This window comes from Apium graveolens, chromosome 8 (genome assembly GCF_009905375.1).
Source record: "Apium graveolens cultivar Ventura chromosome 8, ASM990537v1, whole genome shotgun sequence".
Taxonomy (NCBI): Eukaryota; Viridiplantae; Streptophyta; class Magnoliopsida; order Apiales; family Apiaceae; genus Apium; species Apium graveolens.
In genome coordinates, this window is record NC_133654.1 from 157,367,925 (window position 1) to 157,391,664 (window position 23,740).

Below are 23,740 nucleotides of genomic sequence, written 5' to 3' on the forward strand. Positions count from 1 at the left end.
TGAAACTGTGGTAACTACTCCAAAGGAAAATACACCTGTTCAGGAGGCGCAAGCTGGTGAACATACCACATCTCGAGACTCTCAAGAAGCATCAGAACCTGTCGCTGGCTCTTCAAGTTTTGATTCATGAAGTGCTGATGAGCCAAATTCTGATAATTCTGGAAAATCTGATTCTTCAATTCGTGGAGGATCCAACTCAAATTTTGGAATCACAGAAAGTATAACTTCAGGGGGAGCATCAGAAAATACTGATGGAGACAGCATGGATCATGGGGGAGGATTTAGTTCTAGAGATCAACTTCCATCTGCAAGGAAGTGGATTAATCACACACACCTGACTTAATAATTGGAGATCCTGAAGCAGGTGTCAGAACTAAAATAGCAACATCAAATGAATGTCTCTATCATTCCTTTCTATCTCAGACTAAACCAAAGAAAGTGGATGAATCTCTTCAAGATGTTGATTGGGTGCAAGCAATGCAGGAAAAGTTAAATGAATTTGAAAGAAATAAAGTCTGGACCCTAGTGCCAAGACCAAAGAACAGATCAATTATTGGCACAAAATGGGTGTTCAGAAACAAAACTGACAGTGATGGCATAATTACAAGAAACAAAGCAAGGCTGGTTGCTAAAGGTTACTCTCAACAGGAGGGTATTGACTATGATGAAACATTTGGTCAAGTTTCTAGATTGGAAGCCATAAGAATCTTTTTGGCTTATGCTGCTCACAAGAAGTTTAAAGTCTTTCAAATGGATGTAAAAAGTGTTTTTCTCAATAGAGAATTGGAAGAAGAGGTATATGTTGAACAACCTCCAGGCTTTGTAGATCCAAAATTTCCAAATCATGTCTACAGGCTTGACAAAGCACTTGCTGGCCTTAAGCAAGCTCCAAGAGCATGTTATGAGACTTTAGCTCAATTTCTTCTGGAAAGTGGATTTACCAGAGGCACAATTGATAAAACTCTGTTCTACCTCAACCATGGAAAGGACTTACTTTTGGTACATATATATGTTGATGATATCATCTTTGGCTCTACAAATACAAAACTTTGTGAAAGATTTTCCAAGTTAATACAGTCAAGATATCAAATGAGTATGATGGGAGAGTTGAGCTATTTTGTAGGACTTCAAGTCAAGCAAACTGAAGAAGGTACTTTCATAAATCAATCCAAGTACACCAGAAATTTACTCAAGAAGTTTGGAATGCAAGACAGTTCAACTGCAACAACTCCCATGACCACTGCAACCAAGTTAGATAAAGACACTGGAGCATCAGTAGATATTACTAACTACAGAGGTATAATTGGCTCACTTCTATATTTGACTGCAAGTAGACCTGATATCATGTATGCTACATGTCTTTGTGCAAGATTTCAGGCTGATCCAAGAGAACCTCATCTAATAGCTGTGAAAAGAATTTTCAAGTACCTCAAGGGTACAGCTGATCTAGGATTGTGGTATCCTATGAAATTAGATTTTAATCTAATAGGTTACTCAGATGTAGATTTTGCAGGATGCAAAATAGACAGGAAAAGCACTAGTGGAAGCTGCCAATTTTTTGAAGGCAAATTGGTTTCTTGGTTTAGCAAGAAAAAGAAATCAATTTCCACATCAAATACAGAAGCAGAATATATTGCTACAGGAAGCTATTGTGCACAGATTCTTTGGATGAAGAATCAGCTACTGGACTATGGGTTAGAATTTTCTACAATACCCATTTACTGTGATAATCAAAGTGTTATTGCTATGACAGGTAATCCAGTTCAACACTCAATGACAAAGCACATCATCATGAGGTACCATTTTATAAGGGAACATGTGATGGAAGGTATCGTGGAATTACATTGTGTTCCAACAGATCAACAACTAGCAGATATCTTCACAAAACCACTATGTGAAGCTACTTTTACAAGACCGGTAAATGAACTTGGAATGGTTTCAGGTTCTTTCTCAAAATCTATTTAGTTTTTGTTCTCATGCATCAGACTTTATGATCAGGGTTTACAGATTGTCTTATCTCCATGTAATATGTGCTTAAATTGTACTATATTAAATAATGATTGTTATCTGATGTGATTCTATATACTCTGATAGTGTTTTGAATATTCTGTGACTATTCAATCCAATGAGGATTATATTGTTAGATGCTGACTTAGTAGTCTTTAACAAACTATATATTCCATATTTGAATTAGTTGTTTACGTGGAAATCAATAACACAAGCAAATTCTGATTTTGATCTCAGTCAAATTTACTCTGTGTATCTTATTATTAAGTCACAAACTAGATTTTTGCTTCTTATATGTCAAATTCTAATGTCAGTAAATCTTAAGGATGAACTACATACTTGATAAGCCTCACTTATCTGAAGAAAATACAAGAAAAGAAAAATTGAAAAGCAGGTACTCCTTTAAGATCTAGAGTAAATATGTGAAAGGGAAGACCCAAGTGCATTGCTGGTATTAAGTAATATGCATTAGAAAAGAACATTTTTCTTGGTGACTTTTCACATTCTCTGATTACTGGAGAAATATTCTGATAACAGCATAAATTCTGATAGCAGTTGTGACTCATTAACACTGAGAAGCCACTGTAAAAAGAATGTCAAAAGATGCATAAAATAAGCACAAACAGTTGAGGTGGACTCTTATATAAATTTATTCTATAGTAGACTTCAAAATTAAAGACAGATTTTAAGTGCTTTTCTTAGTTATGCCTTATTTCTAAGATATACTGAAGTTTATCAGACTTTAATCTTTATCTGATCATTTGCACATGCACACACTATCACTCCATATAAATGATCAAAATTACTGTGGTGATTAAGTTGTTTCTGACAAACAGTTAAGTATTATTTGCATAAATTCTGAGGACAAGTTCTGATGAAAGTTCTGATGATTAAACTCTGAAGAAACTAGTCAGTATTTGTGTGAAGAATCACAGACACAGTCATTCACTTTTTGAGTACAGAAGTCATGTTCAGATGACCATTAAACTCTGATAATAGTCAAGTTCTTATGCAAATCCTAATGGAAACTCTGATGCTTACATGGCATTATTTAATTACTTGACGTATTTTTGGTATTTACTGTAACGGTCATATTTTATCAGAAAATAATTAGGTGAGATAAAAACAGTGATAATAATTTGGTTAATGGGTTGCGTGTTTGTTTTGGTAACAGCATGGAGCAATAATTACTGCACGTTTACCGTGCCCACTCATTACTGTTTTGACTATTTCCATGATGCCAGGTGTAAAAAGTCTGTTCTGCTTCACAAAAATAGTCGTGTCACGTGAAGTGTATAAATAAGAGAGTTAAAAGATTTTACAATCTTTTACCTACTATTCTTATTTTCTAATCTCTCTTATTCTCTCTCACTCTCTAATATTCTCTGAAGCTATTTCTTACAGGCATTTTATCAAACACCTTTCGTACACACAACTTTTCACTTAATTTCTTACAGAAATGGCACCCAAGGACATCATCTTTAATGGAGCCAAGTTTGTGCCCAATAACTACATGGCTATTTTCAGCAAGGATGATGCTCCATCAGATCTTCATTTTATTCAAGATTTTCTGGCTAATAGTGAGATTAGGTATGCTCTGACCCAACCACAATTACTCTCAGGAACACAAATACCGGAGTTTTGGAGAACAGGGGTTTATGATGATGGTGGTGAAGCTGGGTCCCCAAGTATTATTTTCACAACAAGGGAAAATGAGCATCTGGTCACTTTGTCTACTGTTCGACAAGCTCTACATCTGCCAGAAAATTGCACTTTCAATGCTCAGATTGAGGAGCCACTTCTACAAAGTTTGATGACGAATCTTGGCTATGAGAAAGGTTTATCCAAGCTGGGACAACTGAAGAGGCCATACATTAGAAGGGAGTGGAGTTTTTTCTTTGACTGCATCACCAGAGCTTTTGCCAACAAATGCTCCAGCTTTGATGCCATTCCAATTATGAGTTAGCAAATAGGGTATGCACTTCTAAATCAAACTCACTTTGATTATGCTACTGCTATTTTGGGTTTTATTGGGGATAGGATGAATGAGGACCCAAATACTGTTTACTTTGCTAGCTTTTGTCAACTCTTCAGAAAGGAAATGAAGCTGAAGGTTATGGAATTCAGAAAAGGAAAAGATCTGCAAATTCTGATACAGATCATGTTTCTCCTCCATCTAGTAGAAAAAGGAAGACTAGAGCAGGTATGCATATGGTACAAATTCAATTTGAAGATGCTGAAGAAGCTGAGGAAGGGGATCAGGAATCTCTGATCTCATCGGAACCAATGGTGATTGAAGCTTTGCCACATCCACCTCAAGCTGAAGACACTGTTCAAGATACAGTGATCACACCTCCTGTCTCTCCAATCAAAGAAAATGTTACAGTTGAAGATTCAGGATTAAGTCCTGAAATTGACATTCATAGGCTGAACATTCCATCTGTCTTGTTTCTGGAAGCACCACAAGGACAAGTGACAACTCCACCTGTTTCTCCATTAAATGCTGAAATACCAACTACTCCAATTCCGAATGTGGAAACAGAGGAAGTTGTACCAGAATCTCCTACAGCCACACACACTCTTGTGTTGTCAGAAGATGATGAGCTTCTCTCAAGTTCTGGAGATAGTGCTCCAGTAAATGCTCCAATTCTTGGAAAGGAGGCACTGCTTAAAAAGTTTGTTGAAGAAGATGCTCATGTTCTATGGGAAGAAACTCACAGAGGAGTTGAATGGACCAAGAAGTGGAATAATTCTGATTTCATTCCAAGCTCAAAAGTTCTGTCAAATCATATTGCAAAAGCTGATGAGTTGTTGACAAATTCTGATTTCAAAGCTCAGCTTAAAGTCACAGCTCTCAGTACTAAAAGTCTTCAAGGTCAACACTCCATTACTCATGCCAAGGTTGATAAACTACAAGAAAATGCTGATAAGCTGGACCTGATGCTCAAGCTAGACAAGAACAAGTTTATCAGACCTATTCATGAAAAAGTAGAGGCTATTGAGAAAGTTCAAGAAAAGCAACAGGCCCAACTGAATGAGATCCTGCAGAATCAAGCCTCTCAATAGACTCAACTGAATGAAATCCAATCTTGAGTGGAACTTCTTCTCTCTCTACTCCTACTAGATGATGCCAAAAAGGGGGAGAAGGTAGTTAAGTCCAAGTCCAAATGCTCAACTATTCAAATACTGAAGAAGAAGGATGATAAAGGAGATGACCAGGGAAACCCTAGCAAGGGCAAAGGTCAAGATCAAGGTCAAAGGGCAAAGTTCTGAAGCAGCAAGATCACAGAAACTAATTTCTGATTCTAGCAGATCTTCTACATAGAAGAATATAAGTTCTGAAGTTGTGAATGCTCAAGTTCTGAAAGCCAGTTCTGATGATCAAAGTCTGATGACAAAGCCTGATATTCAGATTCAAGCTGAAAGTCAAGACTCTCAGAAGTTTTTACAAACTCTGAAGCTTAAGGGAAGGGAGACTACTGTCTACTATATGGATCCCAAGATTCAGAAATTTGATGAAGAGATTGCTAGAAGATTATTTCTCAAGCATAATCCTGAATTGATTTAGAGACTCTAAAGGAGGAAGAAGCTAGATTTGCAGCTGAGAAGACAAATCTTAAATCTAAAGCTTCTAATGCAAAGAAACCTCCAAGGCCTAAGGCAAAAGGCATTATGCTCAAGGAAAGGTCAACTTCTGAGGCTTCAAAGCCCAAGACAAGATCACAAGTTGAAATTGATCCCAAGGCAAAAGGGAAAGGAAAGATTGATGAACCAACAAAGAAATAAGAGATGAAGATTACTCAAATCCTGATGAAACCTGTATGCAAAATGGTTCAAGTTTTTGATGATACAGCAGCAGAAGATGAAACTGTTGAAACTCTGAAAAGAAGAAAGATGACAGAAGAATCCAAGACAACATCTGACATAGCTCAAGTTGTTCAGAGTGAAGCTATAGAAGAATCTGCAAATCCTGAACAAATCATCAGGACATCAACCTCTGACAGAGCTCAAGTTGATTTGAACAAGATGACAGTTACTGATAAGAGGAAACTTCTATGGAAAAATGTTAATCCACCAGATCCTAAGAAAAGTCAACTGCTATCTGATTTCATGACTGTTGGATTGAAAGCCAGAGAAGCAAGAGAAAGAGCTGGATTGGGTTCTGAAGAAGCCAAGATCAAAACAGGAGTTGAAGTAATTACCATAGATCCATTCTTATTAACTGACAAACCACTTGAAGAAGTTACACAGAAACACCTTGATAAGGTTATATCTGTTCAAGTGGTACTGGATACTCATGATAAGAGTAATGTCAAGGAAAAGCTGATTATGTTTCTTGAAGATGGAAGAACATACAGAATCTCAGAATCAGATGTGCTGAACAAATCCCTGAAAGAACTTCAATTCTTTCATTATCTTTTGGAGATAAAGTCTGAGATTACCAGAAGATGGTCAAATTTCATAATGAATACCATAAGGGATAAAGCCAGAATCTTTGGATCAAGGGTTACAGAATTTATTCCAAAGATAGTTGAAGATGATGGAAGTGAAATTCCAATGAAGAAGAATTCTGCTAAACTTGAAGTTATTCTGAAAGAGAAATGTTTGTGCTATAATGAAGACCCATCTCATCCAAGGGTAATTAGACTTGGTGATGGATTGGAAAGAAATCACATCTCAGCACTTAGGACTATAATCTACCATATTGGAAGTCAAGATGAAGAAATGAAGCAAGTCAAGGCTACATTAGCTCAAATCCTGAGAAATGCAGAAGAAAAGCTGATATCAAACTTTGTCAAGAATTATTTTGGATTCAGATTGACTCAGTAAATTGGTAAAAGCTGCAAGGACTGTAAGTTGTAGTTAGTTGTCTAAATAAACTCTCATTCCATTTGTACTTAAATGTTTTTGACATCATCAAATCTATTAACTTGTATATTTTTCATAATTTACAAGTTGGGGGAGATTGTTAGATATATTTGTGATGTATGTCTAATCTGTTGTGTTTAGTTTCAGAACTTAATATCAGAACTTATTGGAAATCAGAACTTACTGAAGTCAGAACTTATATCAGAACTTAAGGCTGTCAGAATTTATATTAGGACTTAAGTGCGGGTACTTCAGATAAGGAATGCAGCTGATTTACAGGAGAGGATCTGGACTAAAACAATAGAAGATATGCATGAAGAGTTGGACAGCTAGAAGACTTGTAGAAGATAATATCTGATTGATATATTTTAGGAGACAGAATTATATTCCATATTTATTAGAAGATATCTTGTAACTGTGTACTATATAAACACAGCTTAGGGTTTACACTATATGTGTTATTATTCACGAGAACATGATTAATTGTAACCTAACAGCTCTTAGTGATATTATTCATCACTGAGAGAGTAGTTTAGCCTACTTTGTAATAGAGCTTATTATATTGAATAAACTTGATTACTGTTACATACTTGTGTTCTAAATCGATTTGATTGTATAAAAACTATATTCAACCCCATTCTATAGTGTTGTGTGGCCTAACAAAAGATTAGTATCAAATATTATTGTATAAACTGAACAGTTATGTAAAGTTGTTATGTTATTTGATGTACACTAACTTACTAACTACTAACTCAAATGATGTTGCAATAAAAACATCCAGATTTTAAAAGATCTCAAATTTGACTAAAAATTAGCAAACTTGATGATTAGAGAAGAAACAAGTTTTTTTAAAAAAAAACTTAACGAGTTCAAATAAAACTTGTATTAAATTGAAAGAACATAATTTTCTCTAAAGGATACTGGTATAAATTAAAGTGGACAAGGCAGATGAAAACTCGTTTTTAAAAAACCACAAATGGTTAAAACATCAACTATAGTAGAAATTTCACTTGACACTTTGGATTGAAATCAGAAACAAATTTCTAACAAATTCAATTACATACAGCTTTGACACTATCAGTCCTATTTATATAAGAACAAGATAAAATTCAAATCAGTTTATAAATAAGCATACTACTACTAAATCTACAAAAGTGTAAACCAAAGTAGATACTTTGTAACCAAACATAAGTACATCAAGTGCATCAAAAATTCTATTAGAAAGAAAGAGTTTCTAAAGGGAAGAAACAAATTGAAAAATGGTGATTTCTTAAAATCAAATTTATCACTTCACAATTTTTCACTAAAATGAAATTTTTTTTTGAAGGTCATAATACATTAAGGGTAAGCAAATTATATACACTTGTTACTATTCTTTTTGATATTCTCCAAATAAAAGGGGAAGAAGAAATTAGACCCCCCAATTTGAAAATTTTAAAATATTCTTGCTAAAATGACATTAATTTTACATCAAAATTTATTCATCTAATAAGTTGTTCAGTTTTACAAGAATTAAATTCAAGGGATATACAACAATACTTCCACCTTTAAAATATTTATGTTAAAAATATTTTTCAAAACACATGCATACATTTAGGGGAAGCACACACTTAGAAAATTTTAAATTTTATGTTTTATTTGGTAAATACCAAAAAGGGGAAGATTGAAAGGACATCTTTGGTTAATTATTTATTTTGGTATTTGCATAATTTAACATAAAATTTAAAACACGTATATCCTCTCCAAATAGGAATGAATTTAATTGACATAATCAAAAATGAAAAGCCATATCTAGCAAAATATTTTCAAAAATGTTTTTCAAAATGTATTTATATTTTAAATATTAATACAAGAGATATTCTAATTTGCTGAAAATCAAAAAATATATTTTTAAAGGAATATACTCCAAAGCAATGAGATCGTAAAAGAATTATTGGAAATATGATCTTTTTTAGGCTCCCTTGCAATATTAATAAGGCACCAAGTTTGAAAAAGGAATATCAGAACTTGGATATTCTTTAGAAGGCTCGTGCTAAATTATTTCAAAAACATATATTTTTAAAAGGGATAAAATATATATCTTTCACTCCATAAATATTTATAAATCAAAAAATATATTTTTACACCCTTAGAAATTAATATTTGTTAAAGGAATATTAATATCTCATTTTTCTTGTTTGTCCTATATGCAAGTTTCAAACTAACACACATTATCCTCCATGTCATCAATCCACATTACTCTCTTCATCCACCATTCAATTTAACTCAATCCCAACCACTCCCTTCACCTAATCCCTTTTATAAATAAATACCCACCCCCACCATTTTTTTACACAAGCTAAGAGCTAAATAATTGCTGGGAATTTTTAAGAAGTATTCTCTCTACACACTCTCTAATATCCAAACCCAAATACTTCATCTCAAAAACCTTATCTCTTACAAATATATATATCATATATTCAAGGTTTTTGATCTTCAAGCTTAGTTCCACCAACCAAGCTCCATCAACCCAAGAAAAGCTCATCCATACCACTTTCTTGCCTCCCGAAGGGCTGACCAAGTTCGACCAACAAGCCAAAATCCGGCCGAACCTCCGGCGAATTTTTCCGGCGAATTTTTCCGGCGAACTTTTCCGTTTATCTCTTAAAAGTGGTAAACCTCTTAGCTTTCATACGAGTCTTAACCGACCACTCTTAATATTCATATAAGAAGCTTAGTAATACCTTCTCTTCATCTCTACAAGCTCTTATATAGAATAACTTAAAGAAAAACAAATCCGTACAAGGATTGTTTTCTACAAATTATACGCTTCTAAGCACGAAGTGATAATTTCATACAACGCTTGGTTTATATTCCTAACTAGCACCTTTAATGTTTTATGGGAATTAAATTACAAAGCTAGAATTTTATTTTTTAAACTTAAACGCACTTATTTTCGCCATATATTGATATATTCGTTATAATTGTTTTATAAGACTTATGCGACTTCCCTTACTAACACCTTTAGTGTTCCGTGGGAAAATCTTAAGGCTTATATTATATATATATATATATATATATATATATATATACATATTTATTATATTTAGTTAAAAGATTTAATTGAATTCCCTTACCAGCACCTCTAGTGTTTCGTAGGAAAATCTTAAAGCTTTTAAGTAAATATAAGTATATATATAATCGTATAAGAATTAAGCGACTTCCCTTACTAGCACCTTCAGTGTTTCATGGGAAAAACTTAAAGCTTATATTGTATTATATATATACATATATAAAATATGCTAATATAATTTAAATTCTGCTCTTATATTATTTTGATATATTGTGTTTAAATTACGCACCTTTTATTTTCTAGGCCAAATATTTTATAAGTGCAAATAGTTAAAGAATAAGTGTAACGTTCTCGAGTTATAAAAGTCTACACACGACTATATTAAACGAGAAATTATTTTATCAAAGATCTGAAAGCTATAATGCTTCATCAAGGACTTGATATATTTATTATTTATAAAATAAGATAAATATTTTTTAAAATGAAGTAAACCAAGTATACTTTAACATTCACTTAATCTAAAGAAAAGTATACATTAATATTCTTTTAAGAATATTTGTTCATCATCCGGTCTAGTTAAGTGTGTTACTAGTCCAAACTCTTTTTATCTATAACGGGTATTGTATCGTAGATATTGTCTTCTTCGTTTTGCAGTGAGGTGAAGTATAGTGAGGTGATTCTTGTTATAAGACCCAAGTCCTAGACGTACTAACGGGGAGTTAGTAGTCTTTGCACCGTGAGGAAGAGGAAAGACCCAAGACCAACTACTGAGATCCAAGACCGGCAAAAGCTTAGAAGGACAAAGACTACACCAAGGGTTCTACATCAACTTTGAAGAAATAACAGGGTGTTATTGTCTAAGATAGGTTGTGTAGGTTTGCACATTTATTTTGAGGTGGTAACCCGGAATTACGCACCAAGGCAAATATTTATGGGGTTGTAAAGACTTCTCTGCCTATATAAGGAGCAAGGATATTTTAAAGGAAAAACTCGGGTCCTGGAGAGGAGCTCGGGGACTGGACGTAGGAGTGAGTGAATCTATTAGAGGTTGAGCCATCGCGAACCAGGATAAATCTCTCGTGTGGTAATTTCTTCCTTGTCTTTTATTTCCGCATATATAATCTGCATCGGTAAAATATTTAAAACGGGATAAATATTTTTAAAAATGCCATAATAATTTTTAAATTGGTAATTAAGTTATTCAACCCCCCTTCTAGCTTAAAATAGCCCTTTTACGGGACCTAACATACTTCATGAACTATTGCATTTGTCGGCGTGAGGATGGCTCTTTCCTTGAGATATGATTCAATAGTGTAGTTTTTTGTAAAATCTGGATAGGTGACATCAACAATATCTTTCACTGTGTTGGTTTTCTTCTCCACCAAATATTTCCATGGAATGATGATTTCTGGATCCTTATAAATATTATCTGGATGTATATCCTGCACCTTGCTGTCGCCAACATCAAGAACCCATTTTGCAAATTCTGCAATTTTCTGGTTCTCTTCAGCATTCCTAACGCATCCTAGACGTATATTCTGGTGGAGCACGAAAACTTTGCAATGGTTCCAGAGGTTTGACTGTTAACAGAAGATTGCACAACTTCTGTTCTAGAAGCCTTTGGAATAACAGGCAAGATTTGCCGAAAATCATCTCCAAAAACAACCGTTATTCCGCCAAATGGAATATTCTTATTTCTAGGATGAACTGATGCCATTATATCTCGAAAGAAGTGATCAACAGATTTAAAAGCATGGCGCTGAAGGGTTTTTAGCACATAAACGCAACGAAAATATAAATTTAAATCTTTAAAAAAAACGAAACCCTCCGCAGGATCCATGCGAAAAATAATATTTGATTCGTAGTTCATTATGTTTACCTTAAGAAGCTTTACGTTAATGGAAAGATGAAGGTCTTTAATAGCGATCCAAGAACGATGAGCGGAGATCCCTAGCAGCTGCTCCTCAAGTGTGAAGCACTCCACCGATATCCACCAAGAGTACAATGTGATGGAGGAGGAAGAGGTTGAGAGAATTAGTTGCCTCCCTCTTGTTCTACTTTAGAATTAGGGTTAATTATTTTGACTAATATGACCAAGTCCGCAGTGCCACAAGAAAGTGAGATTTTCATCATCCCTTTTTTTTATTAGTATGTTCAATTTGTAGTAAATTATGCTCTACATCACATACATACAGACCATTGTTTAAAATACCACTTCCATAAAGAACGCTATCTCTAAGAATTGAACATTTATTATTCTGAATAACAAATGAAAATCCAGCCAAGTCTAACATGGAATAGAAATAATATTCCTCACAATCGAGGGAACAAAATAGCAATCATTTAGAACAATAGTCTTGCCCGTAGGCATATGTAAATGAAATGATCCAATAGCTTCAGCAGCAACTCTTGCTCCATTTCCCATCCGTAGAATCACCTCATCTTCTTCAAGAGTCCTACTTCTCCTTAGTCCCTGCAACGAATTGCAAATATGAGAACCACAGGCAGTATCTAATACCCAAGTAGAAATTTGACTTAGTGACATATTAACTTCGATCATGAACATACCTGAATCAGAAGCGGTAGTCTCACTACCCTTCTTCTTCTTCAATTCTACAAGGTAAACCTTGCAGTTCCTCTTCCAGTGCCCCACCTTGTTACAGTGAAAGCAAACAGCTTTGCTCTTGGGGTCTTCAGCTTTTGGTGGAATCGGCTTTTTCTCATTTACTTTCTTCTTCTTGGAAGGGTTCTTCTTCCTGTTCTTAGGATTGGAATCTTCACCAATTAGAAGAACAAAACTCTTCTTAGGGGGAAAATTCGATTCCGTAATCTTCAACATGTTGTGGAGTTCAGGCAGGCTGACATCCAGCTTTTTAATGTGAAAGTTCACAACAAACTGCGAGAACGAACTCGGAAGTGATTGGAAGACCAAGTCTTGGCTCAGCTCCTCATCCATGGAAAAACCAAGTTGTCCAAGACGTTCAATCAAATTGATCATCTTAAGTACATGGTCATTCACAGATGATCCATCAGACATCCTACAACCGAACAGCTCCTTCGATATCTCATATCGAGCTATCCTCCCTGCCACATCATACAACTCTTGTAGATGCATAAGGATAGTGTGAGCATCCATATGCTCATGCTGCTTCTGTAGCTCAATGTTCATGGAAGCTAGCATGATACATTGAGCAACATTTGCATCATCTATCCACTTACGATACACAACATGTTCATCATTATGTGCATCGCTAGCAGGTTTAGTAGGCTTAGGTGAGTCAAGCACATATTCCAGCTTCTCAACCCTGAGAACAATTCTCAAGTTTCGAAGCCAGTTAGCAAAATTAGGACCAGTCAACTTGTGAGCATCTAGTATACTCCGGAGTGAAAGTGCAGAAGACATAACGAATATAGTAAATCTGTAAATGATGAACACATAACAACACTTAGCAAATATTCAATTTCATTTCAAAACACTATATGAATCGGGTCTTTATTCATAAGTGGCTCCCACTAGTTTATCTAATTTATACAACCCCTAAATGAAAATTAACCATTCATAATGCTAGTGGAAATAGGGATCCTACATTCCATCACACAACCTCGGCTGTAGCACGAAACGTCATGTGTTGTTCAATAGGCAGACAACTCTTGTCAATTACATCTTATGTTATTCCCTAATAAAACTTTAGCCTCTTGAATAATTGAGTCACGGCTGTAGCACGACAAACTCAATATTCTATGTCAAGTCTAACCCAACATTTCGTACAATTGAATTAGTCTCCAACGGCCCATGGCTGTAGCACGTAACGACCTTTAGATTCTAATTCAATGTACACATCTCTATGTAATAGACAAGTATTTCTTATTTCAAAATCAAAGCCCTTGGCTGTAGCACGAAATGACAATAATTTAAAAATAAGAACCACTTTCTACCATATCGGAAGGCTATGACCGACACAAGCCCGTTGTGTCATTGGCCAATTACTACTTGATATTATTTAATTTTAGAGGGATTATATTATGTTACAATCATAATCATATTATAAAGAGATTCTTCCTTTTAAATTAAATATTTCAAATCAATAATCGATAATCAGATGATTCCCAGATCGGGGGGAGCATTGTCAAGAGACGTCACTTAATACCCCTTTCTTACAGATAGAAATCTGCTTTTGACAGAATCATCCTTTCTCTCAATATTAAAAATTCATATTTAATTACGTATTTCTTAAACACAAGAATCTCATGATTGTATTCATAATATTATTGTTAAGGCAAGAAACGATTCCTATTCTAGATTTTCTAGAGTACGCCTTATATTGATTTAAGTTCACCTAAATCTATCATCGCATGGTAAACATAGGCATATATCTCATATATAAAATTAAATAAACAAGTAAATGTAAAGTGTAATAAAGTAAATGTGTTTGGTTATGGCCCCATCCTATGTGATCTTTATCAAGCTCATGATAAAAATCAAGGTCAATCTAATATGGTGATGGAAATAAATACAACTACTTATTACATAAGTCTTCTTCTTTGTTTAGACTTCGTGTATGCCTCGTCTTCTTCTTTGTATCACCTCCATTGGATAGCCTTCTTGAGTCTTCAATTACATTACATAGATTGAAAGTAAACTAATCTAATGAACTTACAAGAATAACTCGAGTTACATTCGAGATTTATGATTACAAAGATTGACGACATGCAAGTCGTATTTAAAACCAAAACCAAAACCATTACACTAAGGTCGAAAGGCCATAACCATCCACCATGCTCATACAACACATAAAAGCATGCTAAAACACATAATATGATCTTAACATATCATATTATCCATGATCTAATCATAAAAAAATATGACAAAAATCATAAAAATCAGAATCAAATCAAAAAAACAAGAATCACTTTTTACGGGCAGTAAACGACGTCAAACGCCTTACAGATGAGTCGCTGATAGCATTAGCTATCAGTTTTGTTCATACGCTCGTTTACCTATGGAATAGGGTATTCTTTTGCGTAAATCGGATACCAGACCCAGATTTCAGCAAATCTGCAGCAGCCAATTCAGAATCTGTATCTAATATGATTCTCATAATTAGAACAAACATAAATCATGTATATATCAGTATATATACAGATTACATAATCATCTTATGATTATACAACTCACATGAATATCATATATTCAAAACCATACATATATAAGCATATTATATCAACATCAAATCATGGCGAATCACGTACATGCTCATATATCAAAAACAGTTAAACACATAAACGAATTAAAAACTTTTCGCAAGTAGCTCTGATGCCATTGAAGGGTTTTTAGCACATAAATGTAACGAAAAAGTAAATTTAAATCTTAAAAAAAAAACCGAAACCCTCCGCAGGATCCATACGAAAAATAATATTTAATTCGTAGTTTAGTATGTTTACCTTAAGAAGCTTTACGTTAATGGAAAGATGGAGGTCTTTAATAGTGATCCAAGAACGATGAGCAGAGATCCCTAGCAGCTGCTCCTCAAGTGTGAAACACTCCACCGGTATCCACCAAGAGTACAATGTGATGGAGGAGGAAGAGGTTGAGAGAATTAGTTGCCTCCCTCTTGTTCTACTTTAGAATTAGGGTTAATTATTTTGGTTTATAACAGTATATTTATAGGCAAAATTTCCAGCTGAAAATTTTCCATAAAATATTATTATTATTAACCCTTTAATCGATTATTCTTATTAACCAATTAACTAATAATTAAAACACCTTTTAATCATTAATTCCTTTTCTAAACACTTTAGAAAAATAATTCTCTCACTTGATTTAATTTCCAAAATTAAATTCTTAATTAATAATGTTAAGAATTAATTAAATCTCATTTAATCAATTATTAAATCTGCTAATTAATTATTTATTTCACAAATAAATAATTACCAGGCATTATTAATTAATTCTTCCACCATTAAATCATTCTCTTTTATGGTGTGACCCTGTAGGTTCAATATTAAGCCGGTAGTAGAAATAAATAATAATAAAACTATTTTATCATTATTTATATAAATTCTCTAATTCATTAAATATGATTAATTAATAAATTAATCATATTTATTCTACATCGTGAGGGATACTTCTCAGCATATCGCGACTATCCGGATAATACGAATTCACTGCTTAGAATACCAAGAACCTATTCAATGAGTAATTACCGTAAAATCAATTCCTTCTACCCTGCAATGTCATGATTAAATACAAGGCATGGAACTTATGTCAAGCCTATCTTATTTAATCATTTGTTTTCCCATTCACTATGCTTAGTTCTATTTAATGTAAATTAGAAACTCCTTTCTAATTTCATTCACTCTGGCCAGAGATTCTTGAAATAGCATAAGTGGATTAGCATTGAACATTCTCTTCCTTCACTGGAAGGGGTAGATCCTTTATTGATCATACACTATCTTCGTGTATAAATTCCTATACCCAGTAGAGCCCTTATAATTGTCCCTGGAGACTAAGAACTAAACCAAAGCATAGTTCAGTGTACACAAGATGACTATGATGACCTCAAGTCTAAGGATACTTGTACAACTATCATTATATGAACAACTGCTGACACGTGAGTGAACTCCATCAGTTGTTTAGCTGTATGACTCATGTTCGGTGAACTTATTCTATAATAAGCACCTACATACTAGCTATAGTGTCACCACACAAATGTCTATGAGAACAGACATCCTTCATAATGAAGCAAGCATAGTATGTACCGATCTTTGCGGATTACTAATTACCAGTTAGTAATCCTACGACCAAGAAATATTTAAGTTTAGAGTTATCATCTTTTAGGTCTTATTATTATGATCTCATCATAATCCATAAAAAACTTTACTCTAAACTATGGTATATCTTATTTAAACACTTAAATAGATAAAGCCTGCAATAAAACCAAAACAAGTCTTTTATTAATATCAATGAAATCAAAACATATGACATAAAAGTTATTCCTAAATCATCATACATGATTGGTCTTAGGACACATCTCTTTCAGGCGCTGCATTGGAGCTTCGTCCCATATGACTAAACTGGTATTCTTTATTAATTCAGCAATGTCATATCCGTGCTTAATACATGCCACAAAGTATCGATCCAATTTTAGTGGGATGTGAAATCGAGAGTGAGATGTTCTACCACCCGGAAGCAGTGTTGCAGCTATGCCGGATGATACTACTGGAAGTACTATTTTTCCTTCACTGCGCAAATGACAGAATTATTTTTCCATAGAAATATTTTTCCACATCCGCCATTGCCATATACAATAAAGAGACCTCCTTCTCCTTTATTAACAGCTTCTAATACTGAATTGTACACCTCTAGTTGCTCACTATTTAAGCTATGAAAGTTTTTGGAATGCCCTTCAAATTGTTGATTCTTGTCATGTCCGGTTTCCTCTTCAATTAGCCGGTTAGTCGTACTATGCATGTAGATATCTTCAGGATATGGCATATTTGGAAAATCTTTTAGAGACTTGCCAATACCATTTAACAGTTTTTCTACCTTTGTCATGTTATCATCAAATACTCATGTTAACATGCATATGTTGAAGTTAATTATTTTGAAAAAAATGTAAAGATAAACTATATGTGAATAATTATATTTAAAAAGTACCTGCAAGTGTATAGTTCTCCAAATCAGCATCGGAAAGTTTGAGCTCCACATTACCGGACTTTTTCCGTTTGTTGTACAAAATGTCATCAGACAAAAATTTCCAGTTATCGGTCCATAATTTAAGAGGATCTTCTACTGGACAGTTGGTAATATATGAACAAACATTGAACGAAGCTGAAAAGGCATGCCAGATTTCGCATTTTCTCGAAGTGCAGAGTGCCATTGATTGTCATCCTTAAGGAGACCAAGTACCTCACATGCTTCTTTATATATGTTATATGTTCGACCATTAGTAGTTCTCAAATCACGAAAAGAAGTTGCACCTTTATTGCGCAAAAGAAGCATTCTCAAAAAAATGTATCTCCTTGTGATGCATGAATTTTGTTAATCTTCTGATGACAATTCCTCTTTCACGTTGTTTCCATTTAGACTGCCCAGGTAGCCAAGTAAAACCTCGTGGGAACTCTTGGTAAGTGTAATCCTGAGCACCGGGAATAGTTTTGTTGGCCATAAACCATGCTTTTAACTTACTTTTCTTGTTTGATGCCTAATTTGCTACTTCTTCCAAAGTGTCATTAATATTGAAGGTAACATTTTTGCCTCCTTCTACATGGACGGGAAAATGCTCAATGGAAGGATAACGATAATGAATATCATATCCTAATAATCTCCAGGCAGCTTCGGATGCACAAACGTAACGACCATCCAGAAAATGTCTCACCTCATCAATAGTTTTACCCTTTTCTGAATTTAAAAGCAATCCTTTTTTCCTCCGCAACATCATTGTAGATGTTTCATGTCCATTCAAATAATACTTGAATAGATATTTCAAAGAGCGAGAATTGTTGCAGATTTCCAAGTTCATATGACACTGAAAGCGTAGTAACAGATTACGATTATAAGGTACAACAAATTGATTGTCCAGTTGTTGCTTGTTCTTCTCAACAGTCCTGTCCATCCTTCTCCTCCGATAAACAGGAAATCCACAGTCATCAAAGAATGTGTGACCATTGTACCTATGTTTAAAATTGGTTTAAACACAAATATAATTAGGTCACCTTTTATATTTACCATGATGATGATTTTTTTTTTCCAAAAAACTTAGGAAAATTCATTGCAAATACATAAAAGTATGTCCACATGGCCATGTATCATGTAATTGATTTGAATATACCTCTTTGGGAAATGACGACCGCATTTTTCATCCGACATAGATGGAGAATACGAAAAATCCTGTCCACATGGCCCATGTATCATGTAATTTTTAACGGCATTGTACCCGGCCAGATCAGTTTCCTTATGCGGGATTTCAGCATACACCAAATCATCAATATGCTCTATCGTATTGGGACGATCATCAGGATGTAGCCAAATTAACATATGAGTGTGAGGTAATCCTCTTTTCTGGAACTCAATCACATACATAACTGTTACGAAAATTTCATAAATTAGTAGAGGATATAGTGTAAAATCAACTATTATAAGTTGTTTTATAAAAGCATAAAAATACTCATGTCCGGTGCATCTTCCAAAGTAATTTTGATTTTTTATCAAATCAACCAATTGATCTAGCTTCATTTTAAAAATACAGGCAACCACATTCGGAGCATCTACAACATTAACGCCAAGCATATGTTGGAGCATACTCTGAATTTCTGGCCATTTAGTGTTGCAGGTCATTGTCAAGAAGAATGATGGATGACCAATACTACGACATATATCAAGAGAGTCCTTAAAATACTGGGACATAAATCTCTGAGAACCTGTGAATGTAGCAGGTAAAATTACATTCTTCCCTTGGCATGTTGTATCAGAATCACCTTTTCTCAAGGAGTCGCGTATTGAATTGTATAGATCAGATCGAATAATTTTTTGATTCCGTTTAATCCATTCCAGGCGGTACTGTTCAATTGCGATGAATGCATCAACAATATATTGTTGCCATAAACGACCACTCAAGTGAGGAGTTAATCCTACAGAATAAATTTTAAAATCTTATTAATACCAATCTACAATTTGTATATAGCTATCTTAAACTTACATTCCTATATGAAAGTATAATAAAATTGACAATTTTTTTATAACGTTTATAACAGTAATGTAGTACCTTCAGTTAGTCTGATCATGAGTTACTAGGCATAATATTCCCGTATTGAAACAGAACATCTCTATTTTGATTCCTCTTCATCATCATCACCTTCAATAATTGTAGGAGGTGGACCACCATTTTTCCTATTAATGGAATTTTCAAGTGGAATCCTTCATCACCATGAGGGAAAAGTAAAGGATACTGTAAAGGTATGAAATGGGCATTAGTCTCGAAAATCCTCTGAAGTTATTTAGTATTTGTCTGGACAACAATATCCTGGGTTCCGCATGAGTCTTCTAAGTCACCAACAATCAAAGCACCAACCTCATTAGAAGGTCCAACATTATTAGATCTACCATCCGCTGCTTTACATGAAACTAATTCCAGCTCAACTTCCTCAGGTTCTTTATTTTTGAACCGGTCTCTAGCCATACGAAAGCTATTAACCAATCGATTATTCTCATCAAGCATCAAAAGAAGACCTTTTACAATGTCTGAATCTGTAGAATCGCTACCAGGAACCGCTCACTTTCTATTTTCTATTTCATTCTCAGTATCATATACGTACAACTGACAAAACTTTGGAGATTCACCAGACGTCGGGCATATGCTTCCAATCAAATGATAATTTTGACCACAGAGCTTGAACATGTAAGGAGCTCTTCCTCTATTTATACTATTGTCAATTTTACCTCTAATTGATGTAAATGCAAACAGTGAGTTGTATATCCGGATCTTTATTTTATAATGCTGAGTTTTCTTTCCACCAGATAACAATTTAGCTAAAAATGGAGGAGTAGGTTTCTCCGGTGGTAACTATACCTGCCCATTCCGACAACAAACAGAAAAAGTTGGTGACACATGCTTGTTTGATTTGTTATTCCGTTCATTATTCCATATGATGGCTTTAAAGTATGGACAAAGTTTGTCGGGCTTTCCAAGATCCATATATCCTTGCCATAGGTCTGTCAAAGACAATTAAAAAACACAATATAAAGGAATCAATATATTACATTCAATGCAGTTACAAAATCAGTTTCGCATCATACTGTTAGTGTGAAGATCAAATTCTTCGTCAAAATCTTATCCTCTGAATTCCATTGGAATATATGCTTTTTATTAGTGGTAATGATCAGATATATGAAATTTAATTAAATTGATAATTGTAGCAATGCATCACGTTTGTTATCTGTTTACCTTCAGAATTATCCTCCACCTCCACATTATCAAAAAACTCAAGATAATTGCGATCTTTTAGGTTCTGCGTAATTTTAAAAGGTCTTTTTGATCTTGACACAAACGGGCAGGTGTTATCTACATTCCATTAATTTTGACATAATAACATATTTAGTTCCATATTTAATAAATTTTACGCTTTCATGAGATGATGTACCTGGATTTGTAGAAGCTGTAGTTGTAGATGCCGGAAGTTGGAAATTAATCGTATTATGTCCCAGTTGTTGTGTGCATTTTGGAACTGGTTTAGGTATATTTGTAGATTTTGGTATATCTACAATTATTTACGAAAACATAAGTATTCAAAAGTCACAATATCACAATACAATTTAAAAATTCTGGTATTGACTGAATTTTACCTGGATTGTTATAACGCGTTATTGCAGAAGTTGGAAGTTCAAAAATAATCTCATGTTGTCCCATATGTGTCGTGGATTTTGGAGTTGGAACTTGTTCCTTCCTAAATTCCGGTAAATCTGTAAATTAAAATGATTACTTCAAATATGATTAAATTCCGGTAAATCAGCACCTTAAAACTAACAAATTTTCATAGGATAAAATTGTTAAACCTTGCAAGTTCACGTTCTGTAGCCTCCTTGATGAAGGAGTGACTCCAATTGCAAATTGACCCACACATGTTAATTTTCCTGCATGTTCCGGATGCTTTCAAATAATATCACAATTCAGAATATAGGAAATTAAATGAATAACATTTGTAAACACTGACCATCTCCATATGAGGAATTAACTGATTTAAATGCAGAAAAAATTACAGGAGTATATGTGGTACCACTCAATGGTGATGACGTAAATCTACCCGCACCTGTAATTTTTTAGTTCCAAATTAGCTGTTGTGTTACTATTTACTATACCATTGACAATTCTTAAATGGAAGTTTGCAACATCAGTAAATGCAAATGATTACCAAGTTTCGATGTGGGTGGTATTTGAAAATTAGTAGATGATGCACTGGAAGATCTGCATCGCTCACTGTCAATTAAGTTACCCATTGGATTTGGAGGTAATCCTTCAAATGTACGTGGGACACGATTTATGTTGGATCCATGTGAGAAATCATTAAGATTCAATGTTGACAATGGTACTCGTTTCTATGCTGCAGGAAAAATTAAAAGAAATTTATCATGTGTACAAGACACATTGAATGGAAATAAACAATTTAATAAATTGTTGCTTTTAATACATGTACACTGATTCACTGTTGTTGAAACCTTGTTAGTATTGTTCATTACCGGTTTTGGAGTAGTATAGGCAGTTGAAATTTATCAATAGGATTCATGGGTATTCGTTTTGTTCCTTCAATAATTTAAGAATCAATTAGTAATATAAACGGAGAACACGACAGGACAAATTTGTCTATGGATGTCTACAGTGCTTCGTTGCAACTGATGTAGCATCAAATCTTGCATTTTTGACCATTGAACTTTGTTGTTTTGATTTCAAAAGTTGTGTGCCTATCTGGTTGTTTAGTATTTTGGACACTAAATAGAACATACAATTAATCATATCATAAATAAATAATCTGAAATAACACAGAAAAAATAAATAAAAACACAAACCATGCTTTGGCGTTTCACTATTGTCAAAAGATTGTCTAGCATTAACGTGTGCATTTTCATTCACAAAACCTGATGAACCTCATTTATGCAAAAGCAACAATTTTTGGCTATATTTGAATACAAAACATGATTTAATCATGTAAAATAAAATAGTAAAAAACTAATACAAACACCTTACCATGCTTTGGAATTTCGGTAATTTCAGAAGATTGGCTAGTATTAATGTGTGCATTTTCATCCGCAAAACCTGATGAACCTGGTACGTCCAAAAAACAAACGATTCTTTGTTATATGACATCCAATAAACTGAGCACAGAATACTTATTTGGCAATACATAAACAAATATTGCTAGGCACATTACCTCTCATTGAATGTTCTGTAGAATGAGAACTATTACTCGTAAACACTTCGTTTTGAAAGAGAAGATAGTTGTTTTGTTGTATGTGTCAATTCGTCGCTTGTTATCTGTTGTTATTATTTAGATCAACAAATAAACATGTTGTTCAGAGTTATAATCTAGGATTAACATGAACAGGATATGTACAATATAACATGAACATGCTCTGTATAATAAAAACATCAGAATACTCATATTACCAGGTTCCAATGAAGGTGGAGACAGTGGCAAGGCCGTAGGCGGTTATTTGGAAGCTGTAATTCATGAAAGAAAGGAATGAGAAAATGTAATGTACATAGCCGATGAAGGAGGACGAATTGCTAACCTGAATGATTTCCTGGTGTTCGATATGTGGGTTCTTCATCCATTGGTTCTTTCATCATTAATTTTCAGGTTATAAAATGATCTATATGAAAATCATCGAGCCAAACAAAGTAATGAAGAACTTTGCAGTCCTTCGGCAGCCATCAATGGTGAATGAAACCAAGAAGGTGAGAAGAGAGTCAATCTGCAAATATTATGTGCTTGAATTGTGGATCAGTTTTGAAAATTGAAAATTTGTTACAATCTGTTAGGTATAGATTTAATTTTTACCCATGAATTTGATTTTTACCCATGAATAGTCCATAACCCGATCCGTTAACCCATTTTAGAAGTTTCATTTACATATAAGCCCATATTTTTAAAAAAGTTTAGTAGATTTTAATTTTTTTGGGTACAAAGGTAATTTTATGGAATTTTTCACTAGTAGGAATTAAGAATAGTAGATATTGATATATATGCACGAGATGTAATATGATATATAACATAATTATTGAATTCGAATCGAATATCTTTAAAAAAAATTAAGAAATC

The 23,740-nt window shown here is 33.9% G+C and overlaps 1 protein-coding gene across 1 annotated transcript; it reads right to left on the reverse strand.

Moving 5' to 3' along the window:
- Window positions 1-11,169: 11,169 nt before the first annotated feature.
- On the reverse strand, window positions 11,170-11,645 carry LOC141680091 (uncharacterized). Its single transcript, XM_074486408.1, has 2 exons — window positions 11,517-11,645; window positions 11,170-11,466 (listed from the first exon to the last, which is right to left on the reverse strand). Exons 1-2 carry the CDS (start codon window positions 11,643-11,645, stop codon window positions 11,170-11,172), a joined length of 426 nt encoding a protein of 141 aa, XP_074342509.1.
- Between the last annotated feature and the right edge of the window lie 12,095 nt (window positions 11,646-23,740).